The sequence below is a fragment of the Psammomys obesus genome, unplaced genomic scaffold (assembly GCF_907164565.1).
Source record: "Psammomys obesus unplaced genomic scaffold, mPsaObe1.curated_primary_1811, whole genome shotgun sequence".
NCBI classification, from domain to species: Eukaryota; Metazoa; Chordata; class Mammalia; order Rodentia; family Muridae; genus Psammomys; species Psammomys obesus.
In genome coordinates this window covers 892,470-920,195 of record NW_026586383.1, presented here as the reverse complement: position 1 = coordinate 920,195, position 27,726 = coordinate 892,470, and the positions used below count along the sequence as shown (strand labels likewise).

General features: G+C 50.3%; 1 protein-coding gene across 1 annotated transcript in view; it reads right to left on the bottom strand.

Annotated features, from left to right (window-relative positions):
- Window positions 1–867: 867 nt before the first annotated feature.
- Window positions 868–27,726, bottom strand: part of Ccdc12 (coiled-coil domain containing 12) — a 49,885-nt gene continuing 23,026 nt past the window's right edge. Inside the window, exons 3-8 of the mRNA XM_055601820.1 lie at window positions 17,217–17,284; window positions 3,828–3,907; window positions 2,531–2,592; window positions 2,321–2,355; window positions 1,273–1,349; window positions 868–1,188 (exon numbers count right to left, since the gene is read on the bottom strand). Of these exons, the coding sequence (XP_055457795.1) occupies window positions 1,106–1,188; window positions 1,273–1,349; window positions 2,321–2,355; window positions 2,531–2,592; window positions 3,828–3,907; window positions 17,217–17,284 (405 nt within the window). The 3' untranslated portion in view covers window positions 868–1,105. The remainder of the gene's footprint in view (window positions 1,189–1,272; window positions 1,350–2,320; window positions 2,356–2,530; window positions 2,593–3,827; window positions 3,908–17,216; window positions 17,285–27,726) is intronic.

The following is a 27,726-nucleotide window of genomic DNA, read 5'->3' as shown; positions in this document are numbered from 1 at the left end:
GAGTGCTGGGATTACAGGTATCTGCTGCCACACACAACTCCACAACTTTCATTTAAAAGGTTTTATTTACTGTTTGGGCATCCTAGCTTCTGTGCACACGTCCACTTTACCTCCATGACCTAAGTCCTCAGCACTGCCTGCCAAGGCTGGGCCATGGTGTGAAAGAAACACAGCACAGGTGACAACCCACTGGAGGAGTCAGGGTGGGAGGAAGCCTAAAGGAAACTGCAGGTGTAACCTCCCTGGGGTGGAAGCTCCAGATGCCTATTCCTAGAATCAGTGTTAATGCTGCGGTCTGTCACCTGGAGAATCAGCTCAGATGCTCAAAGCTCAGCCAGGACATTAGAGGCTTAGGCTCCAAGGTCACACCTCAACCACAGACCACCTCAGCCCGATCTCTAGCAGAACAGAGTCCTGTTTGGGGACAGCCCTGATGGAGAGGAAAGAGATGTGCTGCTGAGAGAGGGTGGAATCAGGGGAAGCAGTGTGGTGGCCTCAAATGGGCAGTGGTTCTATGTGGAAGTTTGCCACAGAAACCCTCCTCATAGAACGCCTTCCTCATTCTCACACTGGAAGGAGTCGAAGGAACTGTGTCGGAGTCTCTCCTGCATTCCTACTGACTACCGAAAGGCCCTGTGAGGTCTTACGAGGACACTCCCTGTCCCCGTATCTATGGTGTAAGGGTTCTGAGGTGACCACTGCTGACACTGACTAGGGATTTGGAGCCGGAAGTTCAGCTTTGGCCCCACCTATCCATCCAGCCACAACATGGCTGGCCAAACCTAGGGGTAAGCACATTGAGTATCACCTCTGCATTCTAAGAGTCCGAACCCAGGGCACCTAGCAAACAGGAAACAGCGACAGGCCTTTAATACATGGGAGTTTACTTCCAGAAGTTAAAAACAGCTCAATATACATACATATGTACAGATCTCAGGGTGGTGGGCGCCCCTGGGAAACAGCTATCCTTACCCCGTAGAGTTGAGACACGACTGTGCTGGCTCAGTTCTCAAGACCCAGAAGTGCTGGCTGGCCTAATCCCACCCTTGCCTAAGAGCATCTTCCCAGAGGATGTATGCTGGACAGATGGGACATGGAGAACACCTCAGTCAGAGTCACAGGCCTCTTGTCCAGTGGTGGCGTCCACTGCAGAGGCCAGGTTGTCTTCCTGGCCTTTTAGTCGTTCACCTGGATGGAGAGCAAACAAATGGTAAAGGACTGTGCTTAAGCCACCGCCATGAGGGCAGGACCCACTAGCCAGACCGAGCTTACGGATCAGCTCTGCGATGGCTCTCTGCGTCCGCTTTTCTAGCTTTTCCAGCTTCTTGGCTACATCTCTCTTGAGATCCCTGGAACAAGAAGTCAGGGGATTAAACTAAGGGCTTTTGTGGTGTGGCCCTGGCATCTTCCTGCAGTGCTTTGGCATTTATGTCCTCAGCTGCCTGAGGAGCTGCTCTGGGGTGACCAAGATGCTGCCTTCTCTGTTCTTCTGGACCCCCAAGACCCGTCATCCTCCACGGTTCCACTGAGCTAACTAAATGTGCACTACAGACCCAGCCAAGGTAGAAGACTGAGACACAACGGTGGATGGCTCCATGGGATCCTCCCATTATGTGCCCTAAGTCAGCATCCGGGAGCAACTTGTCTTGGCCAACTGTCAGTCCTACTCGGCCTCCAGCCACAGCCTCCTCCTGCCACTGCGCCCCTCCCACTCCTGGGGCTTCCGGCCATGCACATAAATTTAGCCCCTCTGATCTGTGGTTCCTACAACACACGCCTCATGCCTGTTTCACCAAATTAAAGCACTGAAGGTGCTGTACCCACACAGATCCTCAGGCACAAGGAAAGCAGCTCTGACTCTGGCCCAAGGCACAGAGAAGCCTACAGCCCTTCCCTCGCCCACTTTCGAAGCTCAGTTGGAGGACCTTGGAGGCTTCCGGGCTTGAAGACAGGGGGTAGCCTACTTTACAGTCAGAACGGGGACATAAAGCCTTGTCTGCTCATCCATCGTTCTCTTCACTGTGGTATCCTGAGACAAAGGGGTGTGCTGCTCAGATGGGGCCTCTGGAGCAGGTGAGTTTTCTCCCTACAGAAGAGGCTTCACGGGATAACTGCTTTTTCATCCCTCAGGCCCCTCTGCCATCATTCATATCCCACTTGGCCCTATTCCTGACCGTCTTACACAGAGCTATGCCTGCACTGCTTGTCCCCTACCTGCAGATCCTTGGCTGTCCTCCCAGCCTATGATCTGCACCAAGCGCTATCACCCCCAACTCCCCACCCCAAACAGCCTGCACCAGCCTGCATGGATAACACTTACCAATCAGGTTTCCGGGGTGCCAGGTTGGCCAGATCCTAGGGAGAGAGGAGACAATTCCTTAGGGCCAAGGCCCAGCCTCCGGGGGGGGAGGTGGCGAGACAGGGCACTGAGGTAGAACAATGCAGACAGGCAAGGAAGGAAGCAGGGTGGGAATAGAGACTCTAGAGAAGGAAGCAACACAACCAGGGAGTGGGCCACCCAGGCACTTACCACTTCCTCAATGACAGGCTCCGGCTTGGCAGCCTCCAGCTGCTCCTTCACCTTCTCTTCCACTAGAGGGCACAAGAACAACACAGCCCTGTGAACAGGCCCTGCTACTCCACAGTGATCGGCTTAAGGAGCCCAGGGAAAAGGAGAAATCCCAAGCTTCTTGCTCCTCCCTCTCTCCTGGGCCCCAACTCAGCTGGAAGAGCTTGGTTTCTCAGGCTGAAGGCAGACCCCAGGGCCTGGAAAGGGACAGCAGCAGGCTACAGCTGGAGTGGACAAAGCCCACACCTCACGCTGTGACGTGGGAAGTGCCTGTGTACATGAAGTGTGGTATTAAAAGTAAAGGCCCCAAGGATTTCCTTTGGGTCCTGCTGGAGTCTGAGTGTCTTATCTTCCCTTCCCTTCCACCTCCTGCCCCATAAGCCAGTAGGCCTCTGGGTGGCCCCTTCTGGGGACAGATTTTGAAACACTAACAACTGTGGGCTCTAGGCAGCCTTCAGCCCTGCCACCAGGGATGTGTCCTTCTGCCTTTCCTTTCTCTCCTCAGACAGAAGTCCTGGGTGGCCTCCTGGTAGAGGCAAGGGGTCGGCTTCTCATTCCTCTCCTATCCTGTGGGTGGCCTCACCTGACTCTGCTATTGCTCCACTACACTGAAAGCGGATTAGCAAGAAACAACTGCACAACTTCTGGACTTTTGATGAGGTATTTATTTATTCATTCATTCTTTCTTTTCTTTTCTTTTCTTTTTTTTGTACAATGAAAAGCTGGTATCAAAAATAAAAAAATAAAAAATAAAACTAAGATTCTTGGCTAGGCATGGTGGCACATGCTTTTAATCCTAGAACTTGGGAGGCAGAGGCAGAGGCAGGTAGATCTCTGAGCTCAAGGCCAGCCTGGTCTACACAGTGAGCTCCTGGGAGACCCTGTCTTAAAACCAAACAAAGTGAGATTTTTCAGAACAAAGGGTTCTCACCCTGCATCAAGACAGTGGAAAAATCTGGTCTGGGCCCCTCTGGCCTTTGTGTTGCTGCTGGCTGTTCTCTTGAGTGTCTATGGTCAGCCCCTCTCTGGGGTCTTTTTTTCTGCCCCTCCCCAGGGACACATGACTCACCACCTTGCCCTGCTGTATAAGGACCCCAGGTCACTTCTACTCCTCATGCCGAGAGGGCCTGTGGGTCCCCCCAGGACAGCAGGTGCCTAGGGCCTCCCTCCTGCCCCAGAGGCCCATCTCTGGCTTGGTATGGCAGCACTTCTCTGAGGATGACTGGAAGGGCCATGGGGGGAAAGGGTGCTCATGTACCTGCAACTGGTTTGGCCTGGGGGACCCTCCTCTTCTTGAGGTCTTCATCCTCTGGAACATAGTTCCGAAGCCTGAGTCCCCTGGAAGAGCAGAACATAGGCACCTTTAAGTCTGGGAGTGGGTGGGATGGGTGGCTCCTTGTCTGCCTACCACAACTTGCAAGTTTCAAGTTTCTTCCTATTTGTCTGCAGACGGCCAGGGGAAGGGAAGCAGAAAGCTTAAGCCTCTCTCTAATGTTCCTCAGAGACTGGGTCAGGGTGACTGGGAACATTTACGAGCATATACTGGGTTACCTCCATTTGACAGTTATGGGAACCGAGGCCGTTTTCATGACGTCACATAGCAGCGACTGTACATCTGAGGGCAGGGCTAAGCTATAGCCCCTGCTGAACCACTCAAGAGAAAGCCCTTCACACTAGCTCTCCAGGCCCAGCCAACCTGCACTCCTCAGAGCTTTCATGTCTTAGACCAATGTGTCACATAGTCCATCACTTTCAGTGAAAGGGTCTGTGTGTACTGGGCCAAGGGTGTGTGGCTGACATGAAGATGGGCTAGAGTGTATGTGTGTGTGCAAAGGCAGGAGGTGGCTTCTGGGCCTGAGGCTGTAGTGGATGGAGACACGAGAGGCTGATCTGGTGCATATCTGATGGGAGTGGCCCACAAAGGCTATGGGGGACAGGCACAGCCATATGCCATGGTCCACTTCTGGACAGTATTTGGGACCTACAAAGCTCAAACCCTGAAAGGTCTTTTATCTCAGTCTGCAGGCAGCCTCCTAGCCTGCAGCTCATCAAATCCCAAGCACATACAGAGGACTGTCCCTGGGAAGAGGGGACCCTGGCAGCCTCACAGGGCAGCAGGATGAGAGCTCCTGGGGGGCCGCTGGGCTTAGTGAAGGGAGACATGGACAGACCCCTAGGCCAAAGGGACACAGAGGAACCCCCCCCCCCCCCCGTTTCTCCCTACTCTACTTTGGGTCCTTGGACTCTGGTTCTGGTCCCTTAAGTCCTAGGTTTTCAGGACTGTGAGAGCTCTGCTTAAGCTAGGTAAGCATGCTGGTGGCCTCCCTGGTCCCCGGGAGGGCACGCCATTCCACAGGTGAGATGCATGATGCCTGTGGCCTCACAACTAGCGGCCGTGCTGTGAACTTGGAGCTCCACCTGTGCTCTCCTCCCTGCTCATATACCAACATACCACCTCCTCCCTCCTCTAAGGCTCCTGGGACTAAGCCTGGGGAGTGCCAGTACCCACACGGCCCATCTCACACTTTCAGGCCTACCCAGCCCCTGTTCCCTATGCCTGCTCAGGGCTAGGGTAAGCGACAGGTCATTGGGGCACAAAGTGAGAAACTACAGCCTACCTGCTGCCATGGCTTTTGTTCACCACAGGCTGGGGAGAAAAGAGGAATAGAAACTGGGTGTGGGAAGAAAATGGCAGGGATTAGAGGGGGAAAAAAAAGAACCACACCAAACCCCACAACCAGATCCAGGTTCCAGGGTTAATCAGAAGAGGGGGGTCTGCAGCCACAAGGCTCACCCGCTGCCCCATGTCTTCGGGAGGCCACGGCATGAAGGGAGAGCCAGAAAGGTAGGAGGAAGCCAGGGCAGTCAGACAGCAACACCCCTGCGACACTATCCAGCACTTCTCATGGAGTAAGCCCTGGTCCAGCAATCAGGGACACGGAGGCCCTCGCTGGGGGAGGTCCCAGTGTGGGCCTCGGTCTCCACATCAATGAATATGGAGGCTGTGCTATGTGCCCAGCTCGGTATCAAGCTAGGTTCAAGCTCTCACCTGACTCACTGAGGTCAAAGGAAGAGACCCTGAACCCCCAATAAAGCCTGAACTGCGGTCCTTGGGCAACTGCCAAAAGGCAGGAGTCTCTGGGAAAGAAGCACTGGGTTATGCTTGGGACTTTTCTATGCTGGTCCAAAGATTTAATTCCCTTTCCACAAACAACTTAACAAACCCAAGCACAGACACAGTTTAAACATCCACTGATTGGCCCTGGAGAAGTGCCAAGACCACAAGGACTGCAGGGGCTGCACGAAGAGATAAGAAGTAAGGAATGAGGGCCTGCCAGCGGTGTCTTCTTGAACATTTGTCTCTTGCTACACAGTGTCTGAAAAGCTGAGCTTTCTGCAAGCTCACAGACTGGAGAGAGAAAAATGTCATGGAGCCAAGGAGGAGCAGGACTAGGCTCCAGGCTTCCCACCGTGAGCCCATCCTAAGAACAGGGTGAACTTGCAAGCTGTCACTCTGCCACCAGGTGAAATGGGTCCCCCCTCAGTGGGGGTGTAGTGTAACCGGACACTCCAGTCTAAGAGGGAGGGAACCCCAATGTCAGATGTTGGTGAGAGAGACGTAAGTTCTCTCCGGAGAAAAAGAAATAACCCAGAACTTCAGGTGAGCCCCAGAATTTCCGTGCACAACGTCATGGTTCTTTGAAAACCAAGAACACACTAGAATTATCAGATATAAACTTTAAATTTAGGTGTGGTGGTATGAGCTAATATTGAGAAGCCGAGGCAGGAGGATCAGAAGTTCAAGGTGGGCTACATACGTACTCATAGAGTTTGAAGCCAGGCTAGGATACGTGAAATGCTGGCCCAAACAAGAAAAACCATGAACCTCAAAGAAAGGTAAGATGTAGGCAAACCATTTCCAAATCACAAAACAAACCAAAGATACCCAATCTTCAATGAAGAAACTGAAATTAACAGCTAATGTCTCCACTGACAGCATGGAAAACTAAGGCGACGAAGTGTGGGCATGAAGGGGCAGGACTGTGATCGCACCACTTAGAAGGCTGAGGTAGGTAGACTGAGTTCTAGACAGTCCCAGCTATCTTTTTTCTTTTCTTTCTCTCGATCTCTCTTTTTAAAGATTTATTTATTATATACACAGTATTCTGTCCGCATGGATACCTGCATGCCAGAAGAGGGCACCAGATCTCGTTACAGATGGCTGTAAGCCACCATGTGGTTGCTGGGAATTGAACTCAGGACCTTTGGAAGAGTAGCCAGTGCTCTTAACCTCTGAGCCAATCTCTCTAGGCACCCAGTTTTTTGTTTGTTTGGTTTGGTTTGGTTTTGGTTTTTTGTTTTTGCGACAGAGTTTCTCTGTATAGAAACCCTTGGCTGTCCTGGACTTGCTTTGTAGACAAGGCTGGCTCGAACTCACAGAGATCCACTTGCCCCTGCCTCCCAAGTTCACCACAGGCTGGGATTAACCGGCCTTTTTTTTTTTTTTTTAATTTTGAAATAATTTATTTTTATTTTATGTGCATTAGTGTTTTGCCTCCACGTGTGTCTGAGTAATGGTGTCAGATCCCTTGGAACTGGAGTTACAGACAGTTGTGAGCTACCATGTGGGTGCTGGGATTGAACCCAGGTCTATTGGAAGAGCAGTCAGTGCTCTTAACCACTGAGCCAGTCTCTCTACCACTACTTTTTACTCACTGTTCTTAGGACATTTGTTAAGAATGTATGATGTCTTCCCTATGAAAGACATTAAAAGAAAGGGTGAAAAGAGAGCTTACTAACAAGGTAACAGAAAAAGGAAATGGCATGGTTAATTACAAAAAAAGTCTAAAAAGACTGTGATTGGAGTGAAAGAAAAAGGGACAAGAGGCAAACTTCAGGCTCTCAGGAGCAGGCCCAGGGTGCTTCCTGGGCCTCTCCTTCACGGCTGAGCAGCCTTCCTTTTGCACTGGGTGCAGTGGGGCTAACAGTGCCAGCCCAGCCAGTAAGGCAAGGAAACACCTACACCTTCTTAGCGGGCCCGGAAACGCTGGTGCTGCCTGTACGCACAGCAGCCAGTTATTCTTCTGGGGTCATGGGAGTCAAATGCTGGTTCTACTCCCCACCCCTTAGAATAAGGTAGCTGCTGGGGAAGGAGAGTCTAGCGTCCTGGACTTCTAACAGTATGGCCTGGGCCCAAAGCTTGGTTTTGATGTTTCTGAGATATGGACAGGATTATGCTACTTATTAGTGTCCACCTGGAAGCCAGGACCATCCATCCCTCCTGAGGCTTGGGGGTGCAAAGGCTGAAGTCATCAGAACTGACTACAGCAGAGCCCTCAAGAACAGATGTCTCATGTCCACATTTCTGTTCCAGAAGCTCACTGGCCCTGAGACCTCCACCTGTCAGGATGGATACAAAGGAGACCCACAGCACGAGGGACAAAGCTTTGTATGCAGCTGGCAACAAGCCACCCAGCATGCACAGGCAGGGCCTGCCAAGACCCCTCAGTACCCCTCGCAGCCAGTTAATGGAGCAGACAGAAATTGGTCTTTGTGTTGCCCATAGGGAAGCAGGGTCACCAGGACACTTTCCTAGTAGCTGAGGCTCAGGCAAAAGGCCTCTTTCCTTTTTACCTGTGTGCTGGTCCAGTTTGCCTGGTCTCCACCTGCTTGCTATCAGTTACTACTGAACTCTGGAAACTGGGCCAGCCAGGAGCTGGGCTTATCTTATTGGCTGCTGCAGCCCTTTCTACTCCGAACTGGGTGCGGGGCCAACAAGAACTGTAGCTTACAGGGAAAGAAGATGGGATCCAGCTCCACAGACCCTTTCTAGTCCCATACCATGCCAGGGCAAGGGTTTGCAGGAAGTGTGGGATGATCCCCAAATTCCAGCTTTCAAGCACCAAAAGTCAAAGGTGTGGGAGAGACAGGCCAGAGGAGAGCCAGCCTCTGCTTGAAGGTGACAGAGCACGCGGCCAGTGCAGAGGAGCTAGCTAGTGAAGTAGGCGGGCTTTGAGGGTGAGCAGTCCTGGGCTGTAAACATTCAGGAGGCTGGAGCTGCTAGTTTGTGTACACCTGCCTACATTCATATCCACATCTGACCAGAGGAAACCTTTGCTACCCCTCTCAGCCTCACCTGGAGGAGGCTTTGCGGTTGCTATGGCTGTGAGGCCAAGCCCATGTCAACAATACACATTCCCTCAGAGCTCCCTCAGCTCTCCACACTGTACCAACAGAAGGGCCCCAGCAGCACCCAAGCCCCCGGAGCCATCGAGAATCAGAGAACAGGCCTGAAGTGTATGGAAAGGGGACCAGTGAGCCCCAAAACTTCTAGGACAGTGACCTTTGCTTCACATACAAGGGACTTCTCATAAGGCTCCTCAGCCTTGGCAGCCAGTGAGTGCTCTTCTCAGCCGAGCCACCGCTCCAGGCCCAAGGCTCTCATTTTTAATGTCCAAAGTACAGAGACACCAGAGCTCTAAGGCCCTCCTCACACACATCTCCATATGAACAAATAACAAAGCTCTGCTGGCTGCTGCCCATGGCCAGACCCTGCTGAACCATGAAAGGCAAGAGAACCAGCGATCTTACTGTCTAGAGACTGATCAGTGGCTTCTCTCAAGACTCATGAAGGCATTCAAACCCTTGACCCAGCGATCCTACTCCAGGGAGATCACTGCTGAAGTAGTAACACACAGTGGCAAGTGGAACAAAATGTCTGCACAGATGTGTCTTAAGCAGCCGAGTAACGCTGGAGGCAGACGGCACAGTGTTACAGGGGGGTGGGGGATGACGACAACTTGAAATTGTAAGACTTGAAATTTCCCAATCTTCAGCCTTAGCCTCCTGTGTGCTAGGATTACAGGTGTGTACCATTGTACCCAGGGACCGTTTATTAACAGCTAGCAGCTTTCCAGGATAGCCACTAGTTCAGTCAGACTGTCCAGTGAGCACTACCATCACATCACATCACATCAGCGCATCGCATCGCATCGCATCGCATCACATCTCACTGACGAGCTGAGTTCTCTACCCTCCCCACTTGGAAACCCACCACAGTTAATGGGCATTTACAGATTAGAATGACAAGAAGAGATGGGTCAGGGCTCAGAGCACAGGCTGCTCTGGAAGAGGACTCTGGCTTGGTTCCCAGCACCCACATCGCAGCTCACAACTGCTGTTAACTCAAGTTCCAGGAGAAGCTGATGCCCTCTTCTGGCCTTCTTGGATGCTGCATGCATGTAATGCACATAAACATACATGCAGGCAAAATCCTCATACACATAAAGTACAAATAAATCTTAAAAACACAAAAACAAAAGCAGGGCTGGAGAGCAGTGGAAGACTGCTCACCTAGCAGTACAGGGCAGGGCGCAATCCCCATGTACAGTCACATTCTCTCTCTGTCTCTCTGAAACGGCAGATACGTCAAAAACAGAGGGCTAACAAATAAATCAGTACTTAGAAATATTAAGACACCAGCTGGGCGTGGTTGCATACACCTGTAATCCCAGCCCTCAGGAGGCAGAGGCAGAGAGCTCTCCATGAGCTCAAGCCCAGCTTGTTTTACAGAGTGAGTCCAGGACAGCCAAGGCCACACAGAGAAACCCAGTCTCGGGCGGGGGGGGGGGGGGGGAAGAAAAGGAAATATTAGGAAGTCATAGGGAATTTATTTATATCTATCCACAGTCAAGATATATCATATTAAAACATTTATAGAACAATAGGATATGCAAACTGTTAATTTGTCTCTCTTTCTTTCCAATACTGGGATCAAACCTTTGGCTTGGCTATCTGTAAGTGTTCACTGAGCCACATCCTCAGCCCTTTTTTATTGAGAGGCTTGTTAAGTTGCCCATTAATTTGTATTTTCTAAATTTCTTACAATTGAAAAAAAAAAACCTGAAGGTATATTTAAACAGCAATTTAAGTTTAAATCCAGATATGGTGGTACACACCTGTAATCTCACACACATGGGCTCTCTAGAGTCTGAGGTAAGTATGATTACAAAGCAAGGACCAGCCAGGGCTACATAGTGACTGTCTCAAAAACTCAAAACAAGTGTGTGTGTGTGTGTGTGTGTGTGTGTGTGTGTGTGTGTACATATTTACATTTAAGAAGAGAAGTATGGACTACAGCAGCTGAGCTGCCCCCCAAATGCAAGCTGGTACAATGGCTACTTGAAGGGGCCTATGGTGGATGGATATTCTGTCCTCCAGTAACAGCCATTACCACCTTAATCAGAGCAGTTGTGATTACCCCTCAAGGGGCTCTTAAGGGGCTGGAGAGATGGCTCAGAGGTTAAAGCTCTGGCTGTTCTTTCAGAGGTCCTGAGTTCAATTCCCAGCAATGACATGGTGGCTCACAACCATCTATAATGAGATCTGGGGCCCTATTCTGGCGTGCAGGTGTACACACAGACAGAACACTGTATACAGAATAAAAATATGTATCTTTTTAAAAAAGAGGCTCTTAAGATGGTGCCTGCTGACAGTCCCACATAAAATGAGGGAGGGGCAGCATTCTCTCACCTGAAATTCCAGACACAACCTCCTGAGCCCCCTCCCAGCTGGATATCCTTGGCCCTGGTAGCTGAGAGCTACAGTAACCAAAAGGTGGGTGGGAGACGTCATCTGTGCAGCTATGGGAAGCCAGCATGCTGGGCTCAGCCTAGTGAGTGCTGCAACACCTGTCTCTGGGCCACCCAGGCTCCTGTACATAATCTCCCCCAAATTCTTATACAAGTAAGTCCAACAGACTGGCGGTTCACCACGCTGGACTTGGACGGAACTGTTCCATTGTTGTCACTGCTGCTCTACCTGCTTTCTTCAGGTCTCCTGAGAAGTTCAGGCAACAGGGATACAGGGAGAGAGGCCTGCAAAGTCCAATATTCCTCATTCTGAGGCCCAACTGTAACTCCACAGAAAACTGCAGGAGGAAGTGGAGTTCATCCTACCAGGCTGTCCAGGCCTGCAAATGCCCAACTGATTCTTCACAGGGCTGCTGCACCCTTTAGCCTACCCTTGACCTGAGTCTAGAGGACATGGGACAGAGGCCAGGATTCCTTCCCATGTGGAGTAGCTCTGAAGGCCAAGAGGGCAAGAGGGCAGGGCAGGACCATGTCTCTTCGCAGGGATCATGAAGAGAACTGGGACAGCTTCATTTTCTCATTGGTGACACAGAGGTGCATGAGATCACTGTTCCCACCCTATGCATCAGGCAGGATGCAGGGAAGGGCCAAGAGTCAGCCCTTCTCCCTTTCAGCTGGGAGATTTTAGCCCAGTGACTTCACCTGCCTGACTGTGGTTACCCCACCTATCCACCACACCCAGCCCAGAGCGGCCAGAAGATTTCAGAAAAGGACTCTGAAAGCACAAGCACGGAAGATCGTGACACATAAGATCCCTTTTCTCACACAAAAAGGGAAGGCCCCAGTGAGCTCCCACCCTCGTTCTGCACAGCAGACATGCCCACTGCAAGTCAAAACATGAGTCAGATTCACCACTGGTGTTAAATCAGCCCTTTCTTAACTCGGTCTTCCCAATTCCCAGCTGGCTCCTGAGAACTGTGAGTCAGGAAAGGCGTGCTTCGCGTTTCATTTCCATGCTGGAGGTTTGGGAGAGAAGGGAGCCAGGGCCATCCCACTGCCTGGTGAAAGGGACACCTACAGCCTGAATGTGGGAGTAGCCTTGTGGCCAACCAGACAATGGAGCAACACGTACTTAACCTGTGATGTGCCTTTGTACAAGGCAGGGGCAGAGGGAAGTTTGCAGACATGCTGTAGCTCAGGGTGGTCTGAAACTCACAATAATCCTCCTGCCTCAGCCTTGCAAGTGCTGAAGTGCCAGGTCGTCCAATTTGAGTGTAAAGTTTATAAGAAAGAAAGGACTGGAATAGCCAAAGCAATTCTGGAAAAAGTCTTATGGGCGACAGGAGCTAGGAAGAAGGCAGATCTTGCACCCTGGGCAGGCCATGAGAACCAGCATGGCTGGGAATCGAGGGCAGGGCCTCAAGGGTGCCAGACACAGCGCTCCTGGGCTGCATACCCTGACTGGACAGCTCAATCTGTGAAATGAGGCCACTCGGCTTACTTCCAGCACTGTCTAATCTGCCAAGTGAGTGAGGCTCTGTACTGGCTCCTCTCTCTCTGGTCACACATTTCTACTCCCATGTACCCACCTTCCCACCTTGCTGTTACCCAGCTACTGTCCTAGCTGTAAAGATAGCGAATGTGTTCGCTAGGAGTTACGTAGGTGGATTCAAACTCTGCATGTAGGTAACCCTCTCAGGAGGGCGGCCCTCCGAGTGTCTTGTTGCTGCTCAGAGCCCAGCATGGCTAGGAAAGCAGCTACAGTGTTAGTTCCCCGTCAGGGGAAGGAAGTGTTCTTCCACTTCCAATTGTTCAGATGAAGACACCGAAGCTCAGATGAGGCAGTGTGACTTACCCTAGGGGCAAAGAGCTATAATTTATAGGCCATGACCCTTAACCTAGATATGACCTTCAAACCCCAGTCCACTCAATCTGCTCGAGTCCTACTATTCCAGGGCCTCCGTTTTTTTTAAGTGCATGATGACCTGCATAAACAAATCAACAGGCTGCCAGCCAAGTGTCTCCTACAGGGTCAATGGTGCAGGCGGATCTCACTCTCTGCCAGCACTCAGGTGCTCATGGACAGCAGGTCCCTGGGACCATCTGGAGTTAGAGGTCAGAGCTGGTGGCGGCGTGTGATGCGATGGCTAGGGACGAGTCTCTAGGTCAGGGCCAAAGAGAAGTGGAGAAGGAAGGTGAGAAAGAGTGCCTTTTCCTCCCCATGAGAGTCTGAGTCAGAAGGCACCAGGCACAGCTTAGTCCTGTCCCATGCAGTGCGGAGCTCAGACACAGATTCTGTAAGTCCCTCAGTGTCATTCCTAGGGTGGACCCACACTGACACTGGGGTTGCAGCTCGTGAGTAGACGTCCTAGAAATTGAAGCGCTGTCTGTCTTCCCAGCCAGGGCTTCTATCACCTACCTTTTCACCCTGAAGGTTCAGGGCTCTGGGCCTGACTACCTAAATTCAGCCCTCGGAATTTCATGCCTAACTCAAGGCATGTTCTCCTCAAGGCTTTGGCCTAAGTAGTCACTGTTCTCCACAGGATACTCAAAGGGCTGCTGTCTCCCAGGCTTCCTCCAGTTCACCTGGACTGAAGCAGTCTGTTTTCACTTCCAAAGCGCCCAACTGTGACCAGCCTCAGGGGCCAGCCCTCTATCAGGTCACCCTCTCCCTAAGGGCCTGGGGGGTCTGTCTGGATCTGCTGAAATCCATCTTGCTAGAGCCCTTTCTGCATGGGGTACTTGCCCTTTGCTTCATCCTGCTCTTCCTGGAGAGTTCAAGCCCTGCACACCATAGTCTAGGGTCCAGCCCAAGGGTCTGGCCTTGTACTAACTGTGACCAAGACTCAGCCTGGCCTTCCTGGGTCAAGCCCTATGCTCTGAACATTCCATTCAGAAGAGCCTGCTTTTTTTCTGGGAGCTGCAAAGGCAGGTGCAATTCCTTGCTAACTGGCCTCCATTTCCAAGCCAAACAAGCTGCACCATGCTCACAGCTCCAGAGAGGAGAGAAAAACAGAACCTAAGCCGCTGTGTACTGTGCTTGGACCTCAGCTGTTCTGACAAAAGGACGTAAGTCTCATGCTCTGGACTAGAGCGTGAGAAGGGCCTTGACAAAACCTCACAGGACAGCAACCTGGAACCAAGCATTCCTGTCCTCTTTTTCACAGTTAGGAAGAAGGTTGTAACTTATGTCCCCACCTTCCCTGAGTCAAGAAAAGGCATATTTTGCCAGGTGTGGTGGCACACACCTTTAATGCCAGCACCTGGGAGGCAGAGGCAAGTGGATCTCTGTGAGTTCAAGGACAGCTTGGTCTACAGAGTGAGTCCAGCATAGTTAGTTAAGGCGACACAGAGAAAAACCTATCTCAAAACACCAGAAAAAAGAAAGAAAAGCCACATTTTTCTATACTGTGCCATGGGTTTGCCCCCTCCCCTTTGGTCTGTGTTTAAAAATAAAACACACATTCCATTCAGTTAATGCCATCTTGGACCCGGTTTCCTTGCCTCTTCACCAGTGTTAATCTGCAGCCATTGCTTCCTATGTGCTCACACTGTTCTTCACAGTACCTAGCAGCTTATCACACTTCCTCTTGTAAACAGCCTGTGTCCCTTTAGGGAGCGCCACCACCCACCTGTCTCCCTGCAGCGGCGCCGTCCTGCACGGCACACAGCAGGTATGCTGTGAAGTTGGTACAAACTGGGTAGCATCATGTGTCATTTCTAAATTTGAGTCTCAATCCTGAACTTTCCCTTTGCTGCAGCACCATCTCTGAGATTCAGCCCACGGCAGCCTAACAGCTGAGTCTCTTACTAACCAACCCGCCTACTGCTAACCAGTGACCCTTCTTTCTCAGCAAGGATGAGAAGAGACCATCCAGTGTATCAGAGACATTCCAGAAATGAGACTCAAGGCTCCATCTAGAACCCATAAACTTCCTGGCTTCTAAGTAGTAACTGAGAATGAGGATGACAATGCAGGTACCAACCCCAAAATAATACAAGTCTTGGGGCACTTGGCAAAGAGACCTCGAGGTGCTAGGGGCTCCCCAAACCACAGAGCACAGTGTAGAGCTGACTCTACCACCATAAGACCTCACAGAAAAGAGCCACTGCCATGTTCCGAACCCAAGAGAGATAACAAGGACCTTGAAGGCCTGCCAACAAGATGACGTAAAAGGACTTCCTAACTGATGCTGGAGATGAAAAAGACAGAGATGAGGGCCTGCTCTGAGACATTCCTGGTTAAGGGGTGTGGTGATAGGAAGGGCCTGTTCCAGTGTTCCAGCCCGGCTTCCTCTGCCTGCCCAGAGAGCCATCCTTACCTTCTACACCAAGACCTATCTTCCAAGCAGCAGTACCTATACAAGCAGGAAGCTGTCCAGGGCAGAGGAAATAAAGGCATCTGTTTAAAAAAAATGCAGAGTCTAACTGCAGCCACACCCCAGCTCAGAGCTGAGCAGGACAGGGTAGGCATGGGACTTCTGGGAAGTCAGGCTGTCCTGGCCCATAGGACCAGTGGCACAGCTCTTCCCTGCTCTACATGTCCTTCAGCATTCCCAGAATCTTTTTGAAGCAACGCAACATGGGAACTCTGTGGAGTGTACTTCCAAGTTACGAGGGAAGACCTCATGCCTGCGGTCATGAGGGAAGGCTGGTCAAGCCCATTCTACATGTTGAGCATAGTTCATTTAAACCAACTCAACCGGACACAGTGTTTCATAAAGTAAGGCAAATGCTCTAATTATATAAAGTGAATGAAGGCAAAGAGAAGGATGAAATAGCCTCTGAGCCAAGCTCCACGTGTCAGAGAGTGACTTCCAGCTGGGAACAGTGGTGCACACCTGTGAGTGTCAGAGCGACTCCCAGCTGGGAGGGTACTGCACACCTGTAATCCTAGCACCTGAGTGGTGAATGCAGAAGAATCATGAGTTCAAGACCTGTCTCGGCTACATAGCTGAGGCCAGCTTGCGCTGTAAGAGTCCCCATCTCAACAACCAAAGAAACAAGAATGAATGCAGGCTGAGAAGGCAGTGTGAGTCGATCGTCAGACCACACGGTAGAGAACTCTACCCCAGTTCTCTACACACTGGTAGAGTCGATCGTCAGACCACACGGTAGAGAACTCTATCCCAGTTCTCTACACACTGGTAGAGAACTGGGAGCTACTTTTGCATGACAGGACTGAAAGATGTAATGCACAGGTAGAATGCAACACAAGCTAGCAGCTAGACCAGTGGCTCTCAACTTGTGGGTCACAATGGTGGCCTAAGACCACTGGAAAACAGATAGTTACATTATGAGTCACAACAGTAGCAAAATTACAGTTATGAAGTAGCAACAAAATAACTTTATGGTTGGGGGGGGGTCACCATTACATGAGGAACTCTATTTAAGGGTCACAGCGTTACAAAGACTGAGAACCACTGTTGGGGTGATCTGTTTACGCACTGTGTAAAGACTGTCTTTGTATATTCAAATGCTGGTTTCTGTACTGACAGAGAACCGATTATAGGCTGGACTTTGGTATTATCACTTTGTAAACACTCTCCAACACCTTCTGGTTGGTTTTAATAAAGAGCTGAATGGCCTATAGCAAAGGCAAGAGAGGAAGGCAGGTCTTCCAGCAGATACAGGGACTCTGGGAAAAGAAGAGGCAGAATCTGCCTTCGAGACATAGAGGAAGTTGGACATGTGAAACTGAGGAGAGGTAGCGAGTCACGTGGCAGAACACAGATTAATATAAATGTGTTAACATAGGTTATAAGAGCTAGGAACAGGAGTAAGCTAAGGCCTAAAGTTATTATAATTAAATATAAGTCTCCATGTCATTATTCAGATCTGGGGCAGGCATAGAAAGGCCTATGGTTATAACCACTGAGCTAAACAGGAAGCGAGGAAGGATTATAGGGACAGTCCTAACTGGTGACAGGGCTGATCTTTTCAGGTCGGAATAAGGCAGTCATGTGAGCAATGTCCAGCCCGGAACGCAGCTCTGAGAAGACGCAGGTGGGGAGAGTAGGGCGGTGTGGCTGAGGAGAACCCCACAGAGGCTCTACCTGTGCTTCCCATCTTCTTCCTCTTCTTCTCTGAGCTGCTTAGTCTGTGGCTCCCCATCTTCCCTATCCTGTAAAGAAAGAAAGAAAGTCACAACTCAGATGAACACTCCTGCAGGAGTTCGGGTCACCTGGGAAGCTATTGTGGACAAGACAATCAGAGCTACAATCAGGTGGCTCCTGCAGGCCACCCTCCCTAGGCAGTATTTAAATCTCTACAACCCTCCCAGAGCCCTGGATCTCTGTGAGTTCCAGGCCAGCCTAGTCTATAGAGCCAGTTCCAGGCCAGTGAGGGCTACACAGTGAGACCTTGTCTCAAAATTAAATTCAAAAACAGCCACACCCTCCATGATCCCAGCCTGGTCCCTGGCCACAAGACAAGCTAGAAGGTCTTAGATGGCAAGAATGGAGCTGGTCAGGCTTGGCCAGCCACTTGCCACCTTCATGGATCTGGATGGCACCATGTGTTGGGCTACAGGAGATGAAGATGGTCAGCAACAACTAGGGCAGAATAAGAACTCAGAACTCTTGGCATTCTTTCCAGCCCAGACTCCTCTCCAGAAAGACCCATCTGGATCCCTTTGGAAATAATCTAACTCAGGACCAGGCTTGGAACAAGGCTCTCTGCCCAGGTCTGTGATGTACTAAGGGAGATGGAGGTAAAAAAAAAAAAAAAAAAAAAAAAAAACTCATTTAACAGGTGTATGGGAAACTTTTCTTCGAAATCTGGTTCTTAAATTGTTTTGTTCTTTGTGTGCACACATGTACATGTGTGCCATAGTGCACTTGGAGATCAGAGGACAACTTCCAGGAGCCTGAAGAGGTTAGGACAAATTTCAGGAACTGGTCTCTTCCTTTACCATACGGGAGTGAACTCAGGTTGACAGGCTTGGTGGCAAGCACTCTGACCCACTGAGCCATCTTGGCAGCCCCTAAATCTGGTCCCCACCCCAGTTTATGTAAGACATGTTTACCTAAGCCTAGAGACAGTATGCTTGTGGTCCAAGGGCCCCCAAGACCATAACTTAAGGGCACCACCAGGGCTGCTTTTGTCTACTGCAGGAGGAAGTGCTCCCAGGTCCTCTGCTTCCCAGCATCACTGTGGCTGGACAAACTGACCATAGTTATATGTGCACATATGGGCAGGAATAAATATATGGAGCCACACCAAAGGCCCAGGGCGTGAACCAAGGTCTAGGATTTGAAGACTGCATGCCAAGGCTAGCCCTCTAGAAAATGTCAAACTCACTTTTTACTGGCAGTGGACTCTTGCTGGTGTGGTTCTGAGAAGAAACCTGGAGGGTTCTACTTGCAGTCTCTTGTCATGGCTGACAGTATGTTTAGGCTGACACTGGGTTTTTATTTTTTAAACAAACATTTTCTTTTTAAAAAAATATTTAGTTTAATTTTATTTTACGTGCATTGGCATTTGGAATGAGAGCTATTGAACTAAAGTTACAGACATTATGAGCTGCCATGTGGGTGCTAAAAATTGAACCCAGGTCCTCTGGAAGAGCTTTTAACTACTGAGTGCTTTTAACTACTGAGCCATCTCTCTAACCCCCTGGCACTGGATTTTAAGTAGCTGTCTGCGCTTCCTCTCCTAGAAAGTCCTGTACCATTGCTGCCTCCCTGGGATAACATCTGTTTCATGTTACAGTCTACCAGAGCTCACCTTGGAGAAGCTGGGCAATGACAGACACTGCCATTCCTTGGCCATATGACCTATGGGGCCTGGCTCATTGAAAGCCTTCCCTAACACACCAAGAGACTCTCCTTCCCCAACCCAATGCAGCTCAGTCTCACAAGGCAGTAGGGATGAAAGGAAACAAACAACATGCTTCTTCAGGGGTGAGGAGGGGAGAATCTGGGTTCCTGGGGACAGAGAAACAGGACTGGGAAAGGTATTCCCAGGGTATAACTTGAGCAAAGGTAGTGTGTGGTTGAAGGAAAAAGACAGAGGTTCAGGCTTGAGAAACAAGTTAGCAATGTCTGAGTGTTCATAGGGTGGGGTGGGGCCTCAAAAGGCTGAGCTAACATGGGGTCCTTTCCTGACTAAAAGGCTAGCCCACAAAGCCACTAGATTTCTTTCCTTTTTGTTTTTGAGACAAGGTCTTACTATGTAGGCTTGGCTGGCTTAAAGCCCACTAGTGGAGACTAGGCCCACCTGAAACGCATCAAAATCCACCTGCCTCAGTCACCTAAGTGCAGGGATTAAAAGCAAGCAAATATTCTAATAAAAAGTCCTCTACCAACAGCAAACCCCAGAAGTGCTTGCCCAAAGGAAGGGGCTGGTAAACTGCTCTCTGGGATGGAGGTGGTAGAGCAGGATGTTCAGCTTTCCTGTGGTAGGCTGGTAGCACCACCACCTCCCTCTCTCCTGGAGGACCCACCCCTAGAAGGGTAGCTTTGCCCACACCACGCCCCTTCCTAACCAAGGGCAAGGTTAAACTCAGCCAGAGCCAGGCTGCCGCCACCTCCAGGAGTCCCAGAAACACTCAAGGGCCTCAGCAAGGGCCAAGTTACTCATTAACACCTAAGAAAACATTCACATATCCAAGTGACATTTTAAAACCTCCTAGCCATCTGGCGAGCAGGTGCAGCAGCTGTCTACAGACAACCAGTAAAGACCCCCAGCTGGATGCTGCGTAGAGCAGAGAGCACAGGCAGAGGACAGACATACAGGCAGGAGCAGGTGGGGGACAAGATGAACTCTGGCCTCCCCATTAAAGAATAGTTCTCATAGCCAGGCATAATGGCACACACCTTTAATCCCAGCACTCAGGAGGCAGAGGCAGGTAGAGCTCTGAGTTCGAAGCCAGCCTGGCCTACAAAGTGAATTCCAGGACAGCAAAGGCTACACAGAAAAACCCTGTCTGGGGGCTGGAGGGAGTGACTTTCAGGTGGGCCAGCAAGCATTCCTGAGAAGCATAATCGATTTGGGCCAATACTGGTTTAGGTCACAAGTACTGCCATCCCACCCCACTCCACTCCCCTGCCGGGGATGCTAAGAATTCTCCGCCCCACCCCAACCCTGGCACAGAAGTGAGGTGTCACAGGAGTGCCTATCTTAGGTTCTCAGTTCAACATGGGGGGGGGTGTAGATAATTCAGAAATGGCTGTCAAAGAAAACTGAGAAGAGATGCCCAAAGTCACAGGACCTGTCCACGATGGTGGCAGATCCAGACCACAGTCCTCCAGGTTTGGTACAGAGCTCTCACCAAGATCAGAAGCAGCCTATCCAGAGCAGTGCTGAGTTTCTAAAACTGACTCTGACCTCAGCTACCGTTCCTGTCTCTCCATATATTTCAGATGTGGCCACATGCGCAGATCCAGCAACAGCCAGCCCAAGCCCAGGCCAAGTGGACACCCAGGAAGACAGGAAGCTTAGGGGCCTCACCTCCAGACATAATACTATGAGACACCCCCTAAAGCAAGCTTCATGTCCTCACCCTTGCCCCATACTCTTCCCAAGTTTCTCTATTTTCCCCCCTCCATCCCATTTTTTCATTTTTTTTCCTTTAAATTTATTTTATGTCTGTGCAACACATGTGTGGCTAGTGCCCATGTAGGTCAGAATAGGGGGTCATGACCCCTGGAACTGGAGGTATGGATGGCTGTAAGCACCCATGTGGGTTCTAGGAATCAAGCCAGGTCCTCTGCAAGAACAAGTGCTCTTAACTGCTGAGCCATCCTTCTAGTCCCCACCCACCCGGTACCATGTGTTAGTGTTTGCCTGAATGGGTGTCTGTGCATCACACTGCCTTATGCCCATGGAAGGCAGAAGGGGACACTGGATCCTGCAGAACTGGAGTTTCAGGCAGTTGTGAACAGCCACCTGGTACTGGGAATCGAACACTGACCTTTTGGAAGAGCAGCAAATGTTCCTAACCACCAAGCAATCTCCTGTTCTCGTTTCTCCCTTGGTTCCTGACAACCAAGTCACAGCCATTCTCTACCCTCACCAGCCAAAGAACTCCTCTACACCTCTAGAATCCAGTTTCTTAAACTCTGAATCAGGACTCCCTGTGGGGCCACATAACTGAATGTGGGAGTCTTCATGACAAATTTAGCAAAATACACAGTAAGTAATTCAAACTTAAATGCATTGGGAATTCAAGGTGCTTCTGGCAGTGCTCGCCTGTGCTGCACGGAGGGCCTTTACTGCTGCCTTGGTTCAGAACACACAGCTTGGCATGTCAGACTGCTCATGCTATCACAACACAGGTGCCAAAAGTGTCCGACACACCCAGCCTTGGATTCACGACTACCCTGGGTTATGGAACTGATGTTTTTATTAAGTGTTTCTGCTCTTAGAAAAACTTAATTACAAAAACCCCACATTTTTAGTATTTTTTTTTTAACCATCATTCCTTACCATGTGTCAAATTAGTGTATCTTTGGATTAGACTGTTAGGCTGTTCAATTCTAAAACTGGCTTTCTGTGTGTATTTGAATATACGTGTGAGTGTGTGTGAGTGCACATGAATTTGGGTGGCCATGTTGTGTAGAAGCTGGAGATCAACCTTGGGTATCATTCATCAGAGGCCATCCATGTTGGGTTTTGTTCTGTCTTAGTATTTACTTATTTAATGTGTAGGTGCCCAACTGTATGTCTATACACCATGTGTGTGCATGAGCCTGCAGAAGTCAGAAAAGGGCTTTGGATCCCCAGGAAATGCAGCTGCATATGGCTGTGGCCTACTCCATGGCTGCTAAGAATCAAACCCAGATCCTCTGGAAGGACGTAAGCGCTCTTACCCCTGAGTCATTCTGGCAGCCTCTGTCAATTCTGTTTTATTGAAACAGGTCTCTCAGCAGCCTGGGACTTGCTGCCAAAAATGTGAGCCCAAGTAGCCAACTGTCTTTGCTTCCTCCACACTGAGATTATAGGCACATAAGAGCATGCCTGGCATTTTAGTTTTATTTATTAATTGGGTGCGCACATATTCAGAAGAAGCCTTTTGGGACTCTCTTTCCTTTAACTATCTGGGTCCCAGGGATCAAATTCAAGTCATCAGGCTTGGTGGTAACTGATTTTACTCATGGAGCCAAGTTGCTGGCTCAGGTCTGGTGTTTTGTTGTTGTTGTTTGAGACATGGTTTCTCTGTGTAGCCCTGGCTGGCCTCGAACTCAGAGATCTCCGGCCTCTGCCTCCGGAGTGCTGGGATGAAAGGCATGTGCCACCACCACCTGGCCAGGGCTGGCTTTTACACCGGTGTTGGGGATTGAACTAAGATCTTTGTGCTTGTGCAGAAAGCAATTGACTGGATGATCCCTCTCCCCAGCTGCTACACCTGAGGATCCCCAGTGTACCCAAAGGAACAGACCTGGTGAGGAAAGCCTCTATACATCTGGGGAACTGGCAAGGTACTCTCAGAGAGGGAGGCAACCCTTCAACTAAATTCTACATGATTCATGGGACAGGGTACCAAGTGGTTGAAGAAAACATTCCTAGGAGTGGTGGCTGCTTGGCAAAATTGTCATGGCTTGTAGGGCAGACCCACACGGCTGGCCCTGCTGGGACTAAGGAAGTCAGGATTGGGTGACAGGTCAGGAAGGGGTGACAGGGTCTTCCTCTAGTGCTGCCTACACTGAGGGCACTTGTGGCAAGAGGGCACCAGAGTCAGGCGAGATCTCCACTCCCAGCTTACACTTGCCCCAACCTGCTGCTACTTGTGGGTATGTTTGAAGGGTAGTTAAGGTTAAAGTGAAGGCTGGGAACTGTGCCCAGGGCCAAGTGCCCCAAAGATGAAGGATCCAAATTGAGCGGTCAAGGAACAAGGTCATCTCTCATGTTGAGATGTCCCAAGAACTCAGCTTTTTGAAGATGAGGACTCTTAATTCCAGGAGGGAATGAAGGGATACAGGTAAGGCTGGGAGAGGACCATGCCAGCTGCTGATGGAATGTCTTGTCACCCTTACCCTACTTCTGAAGCAGCTGGAGACCCAGCAGGAGCTCACAGTGCAGATCACTTCTCAATGCACAGACAGACATGCCTCACCAGCCCAGTACATTTCCGTGGAGACTAACCATCTGCATATCAATCAAAAAAGATAACTCCTCAGCACAGCAAAATGGTTTAGTGGGCAAAAGGTGCTTATGGACAAGCTTGATGTCCTGAGTTTGATCCTTGGTGAAGGAGAGAACAAAGTCCTACAAGTTGTCCTCCTCCACATACATGTGATGGCATGCACATACCAACACCCCACCCCACCCCAAAATAAATAAATGTTAAAAGACATTAGAAAACAAGGCCTCAAAATCATTCCCATGCAAACAAAATCCTGAACACTGCAGTCCCCTAAAAGGAGAGCGTGAGACTCTGCAGCTCTAATTCAAGGTCAGACAAAGGAAAAAGAATGACAAGCCCAAGGCAGGGGCAGGAAGAAGCTGGCAAACCTGGTAGGTCCCACAACAGCACCCTGTTGCCTGTCCTGGGAGCCAGGGCCACCTCATAACGGGGTGGAGGGACTTCCTGTTGGGTGTGGTGGCCCTGGGAGCTGTGTTATAAGGACATTTACTGGGGTAGGGCAGCCACTGGCATCTGACTCACCCTCAGATGGAGTGATAAGCCCTGGACTGAACACCACCATGCTCGGGACCAGAAACTACAGGCTCTTTACTGCCCAGAGACGAGCGGGAGAGAGCAGGTGGTCACAACAAAAGGCTCTGACTTTCCTGGGCAGACTGAGCTCACTGAGCAGCTGCGCTCCTCTTTCTGGATCCCCAATGGAAGCTGCTGCTAGGAGCTCCTGTCTGAGGGTCTACTCGGACAGCAGCCTGTGAGCTCTTGGGAAAGTACCTGCCTCACCAGTCTGTATCCACAGGCCTGACACTGGCTAGAGCATGTACACTCTAGCTTACAACCGAGTGGGAAACCAGGCTGCACTGTGTGGCCTTGCGCAGGTCTCACCTTGGTTTCCTCATCTCTGAAAACAAGGGCAATCATGGTGACATCATCAAACTATTGCAAAAAGGAAATGATGAGGGAGAAAGGAAAAAAACTTGCAGCTTGGGTGGGCAGGGAGCAGCTCCCGGAAGGGCAGGGAGGAGAGGACTGTAAAAAAGAACACAGGGCTATAGGCCCTGACAGCGTGCACCTACAAAGGTTACAGTGGGCTTTCACTCCCATGGGTCTTCTGCAATGCTCTCAGCAAACCTCTGAGCAGGGAAGGCACTGTCTGTCCTAATGCCTGCTTCATCCAGTTATATTAGATGGTACCTTGGAAGGGCTGGAGAGATGACTCAGCAGTTAAACGCACTGGCTGTTCTTCAAAAGGATCTGGGTTCAACTCCCAGCTACTACATGGTGTCTCAAAACTATCCATAACTCCACTTGTAGGGTATCAGGCACCCTCTGCTGGCCTCCATAAGGACACCACGCATGGCATGGCAGACTGGGATCACTAGGCCAGAGGTGGGTCAGGGCAGGAGCCACAGCCCCCCTATGGGTATAGCTTAGTCTCTAGAGGCTTGTGAACAGAGAAAGAGAAGAGAACAAAAGGCTGGCAGCAGGGAGAGGAGCAAGGAAGCAGGAGATAAGGCCCAGTGTAAGAGCTGGAACTGGGTCAAAGTCAGGCAGGAAAGGCTATGGAGAGACGGGAGGAGGCAGAGAGACTGAGATGCTGCTGGTTGACTCACTGGGAAAATGAGGGCACCACGGACAGAGGTGGCTGTGCTAAGGGGACACAGAGAAAGGGTGTGGCAGCTTTCAGGCAGACTAGAGCTGAGGCCTGATGTGTGTGCACAGGCTGAGGGATCCATGCTGGCCCTGGTCGCAGAAGAAAAGGCAGGGCTAACCCCACTGTCCACTGAGAGCCAAGCAGCTCCTGCCAGGATCACATGACCTTGGCCCTGGGATCACTGATATCCTGTATGTGCTGGAGGAACATGGGGCGCTGGCCTCAGGCCAACTCAGCTCTTGTTCTTGACAGAAGTGCAACTGGGCATCCTGCCACAAGTGCAAAGGAGGCAGCAGGTAACTCCTCCAGCATATTTCCTTTATTAGTGCACAAATATTGACCGGATCCCTGGTGCTGGGAACTGCAGTGCAAGCTGGGAGCCAAGGAGAAAAAGAACAAGCACACACGGAGAAGTCAGTGACAGGGATTCTTACCTGGGGTACCTTCTGGGCTCCAGGGTGAACCGCCACACATGCACACAGATCAGGTTTTAGAAGGTACAACTTTCTGGAGAAAAATCTAGATTCTTTTGGATTCTTGGAGGGCGGGGGCCGGGGGGTATGACACATGGACCCAGAAGGGGAAGGGATGGTATCAACAGCATGGCAGGAGGGCAGTGCCTGTCTAGGTGGCCGGGGAAGGTTTCCAAAGCATATTTAACTTGTCCTGCCAGTTAAAAAATGAATGGGAGAGGGCAGCGGGCAGAGAGAGGACAGAACAGGGAACAACTGGCACAGCTGAGTGAGCACAGGTCCCTCCCCAGTGCCCAGGGCTTCACCCTCACCAGTGGCAGCAGGAAGAAATCAACTGGAAGGTTAGGCAGAGGGCACAGCAAAAATCAGTCCCCTTTCCCTTTACAGACAGCCAGACTAGACCAGTTCATCTGGGCAGCCCCAGACTCTGATAGGCTCCACCTGGCCTATAGGAAGCCTTGAGGTATACAGGAAGCCTACACCACATGGTCTTGGACTGGGCAGGGGTGCAGGCAAATCCTGATATCCATCCTCTTTTGTGGTGGGGCTGTAAGCAAACTGCAAGATTCTTTTGAGACAGGTGGCCCTGGTGGTACTTTGGCAGGGACACTTGAGGCTTAAGTAAGGGAACCCATGCCCACTGTCCAATGAAACCCTTCTTTTCCATGACACCTACTGTGGAAATGCTTACTGTGTCTACTGACATCCTGGCACAAATGGAGAACCGAGGCTTGGCTATACCTGACAGTCAGGCCTCCCCACCTGCCCACTGAGCAGAGCTCAGAGCAAGGGGCTGTGCTTCTAGGTGTCTGTCCACACACTAGGTCTTCCCAGCACAGCCATCTATTCCTGTGTCTCATCTACTCTACACTCCCACCCAAAAGCTCTCCTTCTCTCATGCAAAACTAACCTTTCCTGTGTCTAAAAAGTATTATGTGTATGTTGCAAGCATGTGTGTCTGCTTGTGTGTAGGCCAGAAGACAACCTTGGGGGAAATGCTGTTTCTCATTGACCTGGTACTTATGAACTACACTAAACTGACTGACCCGTCAGCCCCAGGAATCCTCCTGTTTCTGTTTCCGATCTAGGATCTAAGGGTGAGCTACCACACTGGCTTCTATGTGGGTTCTGGGGATCAAACTTTGGTCCCTATGCTTGCATGGCAAGCACTTTCCTGACTGATTTCCCCAGCCTTGAGACAGGGTGGCATGTATCCCAGCATGGTCTTGAACTCTTTATGTAGCTGAGGCTGACCTTGAACTGCTAATCCTCCTGGCTCCATCTCTACTTCCTAAGTACTAGGATTATAGGCCTGCACCACCACACCTGGTTTTATGCTTTTCTGGAGGTTGAACCTAGGGCTCTGTGAAAGCTAGGCAAGCACTCTATCAACTACGCCACATCCCCGCCTCAATCTTGCCTGATTCTTGAGAGGAAACATAAGAAGGTGGCACATAGCTGTGCTCAGTGGTGCATGCGCAGGCGGAGCCAGGCAGATCTCTGTGAGTGCAAGGCCGAGGCCTGCTGCTCAGAGAAACCTTGTGCTAAAAACTGAAAAGAAGACGGGGGAGGAAAGAAGAAGAGGAAGAAGCAGCAGCAGCAGAAGAAGAAGCAGAAGGAAGAAGAGGAAGAGGAAAAAGAAGCAGAAGCAGCAGCAGCAGTCGGCATCACATTAGGGTCCTAAGGATTAAGAAGTGAGCTCTGCAGAGGTTAAAAGCACTGGCTGTTCTTCCAGGGGTTCTGAGTTCAATTCCCAGCCCCCACATGGTGGCTCACAACCATCTATACTGCGATCTGGTGCCCTCTTCTGGTGTTCATGAAAACAGAGCACTGACTGTATATGTAAAATAAATAAATAAATCTTTTTTTTTTTTAATTAAAAAAAAAATGCCGAGAGCTGGATGCAAATGTTCATGTCTGTCTTGTTTTTTTCTTCTTTGAGTGACAACAGTATGTAGGGCAATTTACTTAACTGAATAATACTGACATTACTGAATGTAATCAATTTTATCCAATTAACCACTGCAAACATTTTATAAGGTCAGCATTCCTTCCTGTTTTCATGGATGAGCAAATCAGAGGCACAGTGTAATTAAGTAACTCATTCAGAGTCACACGGCCTGGGGTTGCCAGGACCCCGATGGGAGGGTGGCCTTCAAGCCTTGGCGGCTTCCTTCTGAATGCTACTCCTTGCTCTGGCCCAATTCTTGCCCTGATGTGGCACACAAAGCTAGTCTCCTAGAGTCTCTCCTTCTCTCTCTCCCGCCCTCTGTCTCTCTTGTCTCTGTCTCTCTCACACACACAATGTAGATAGATAGATAGATAGATAGATAGATAGATAGATAGATAGATAG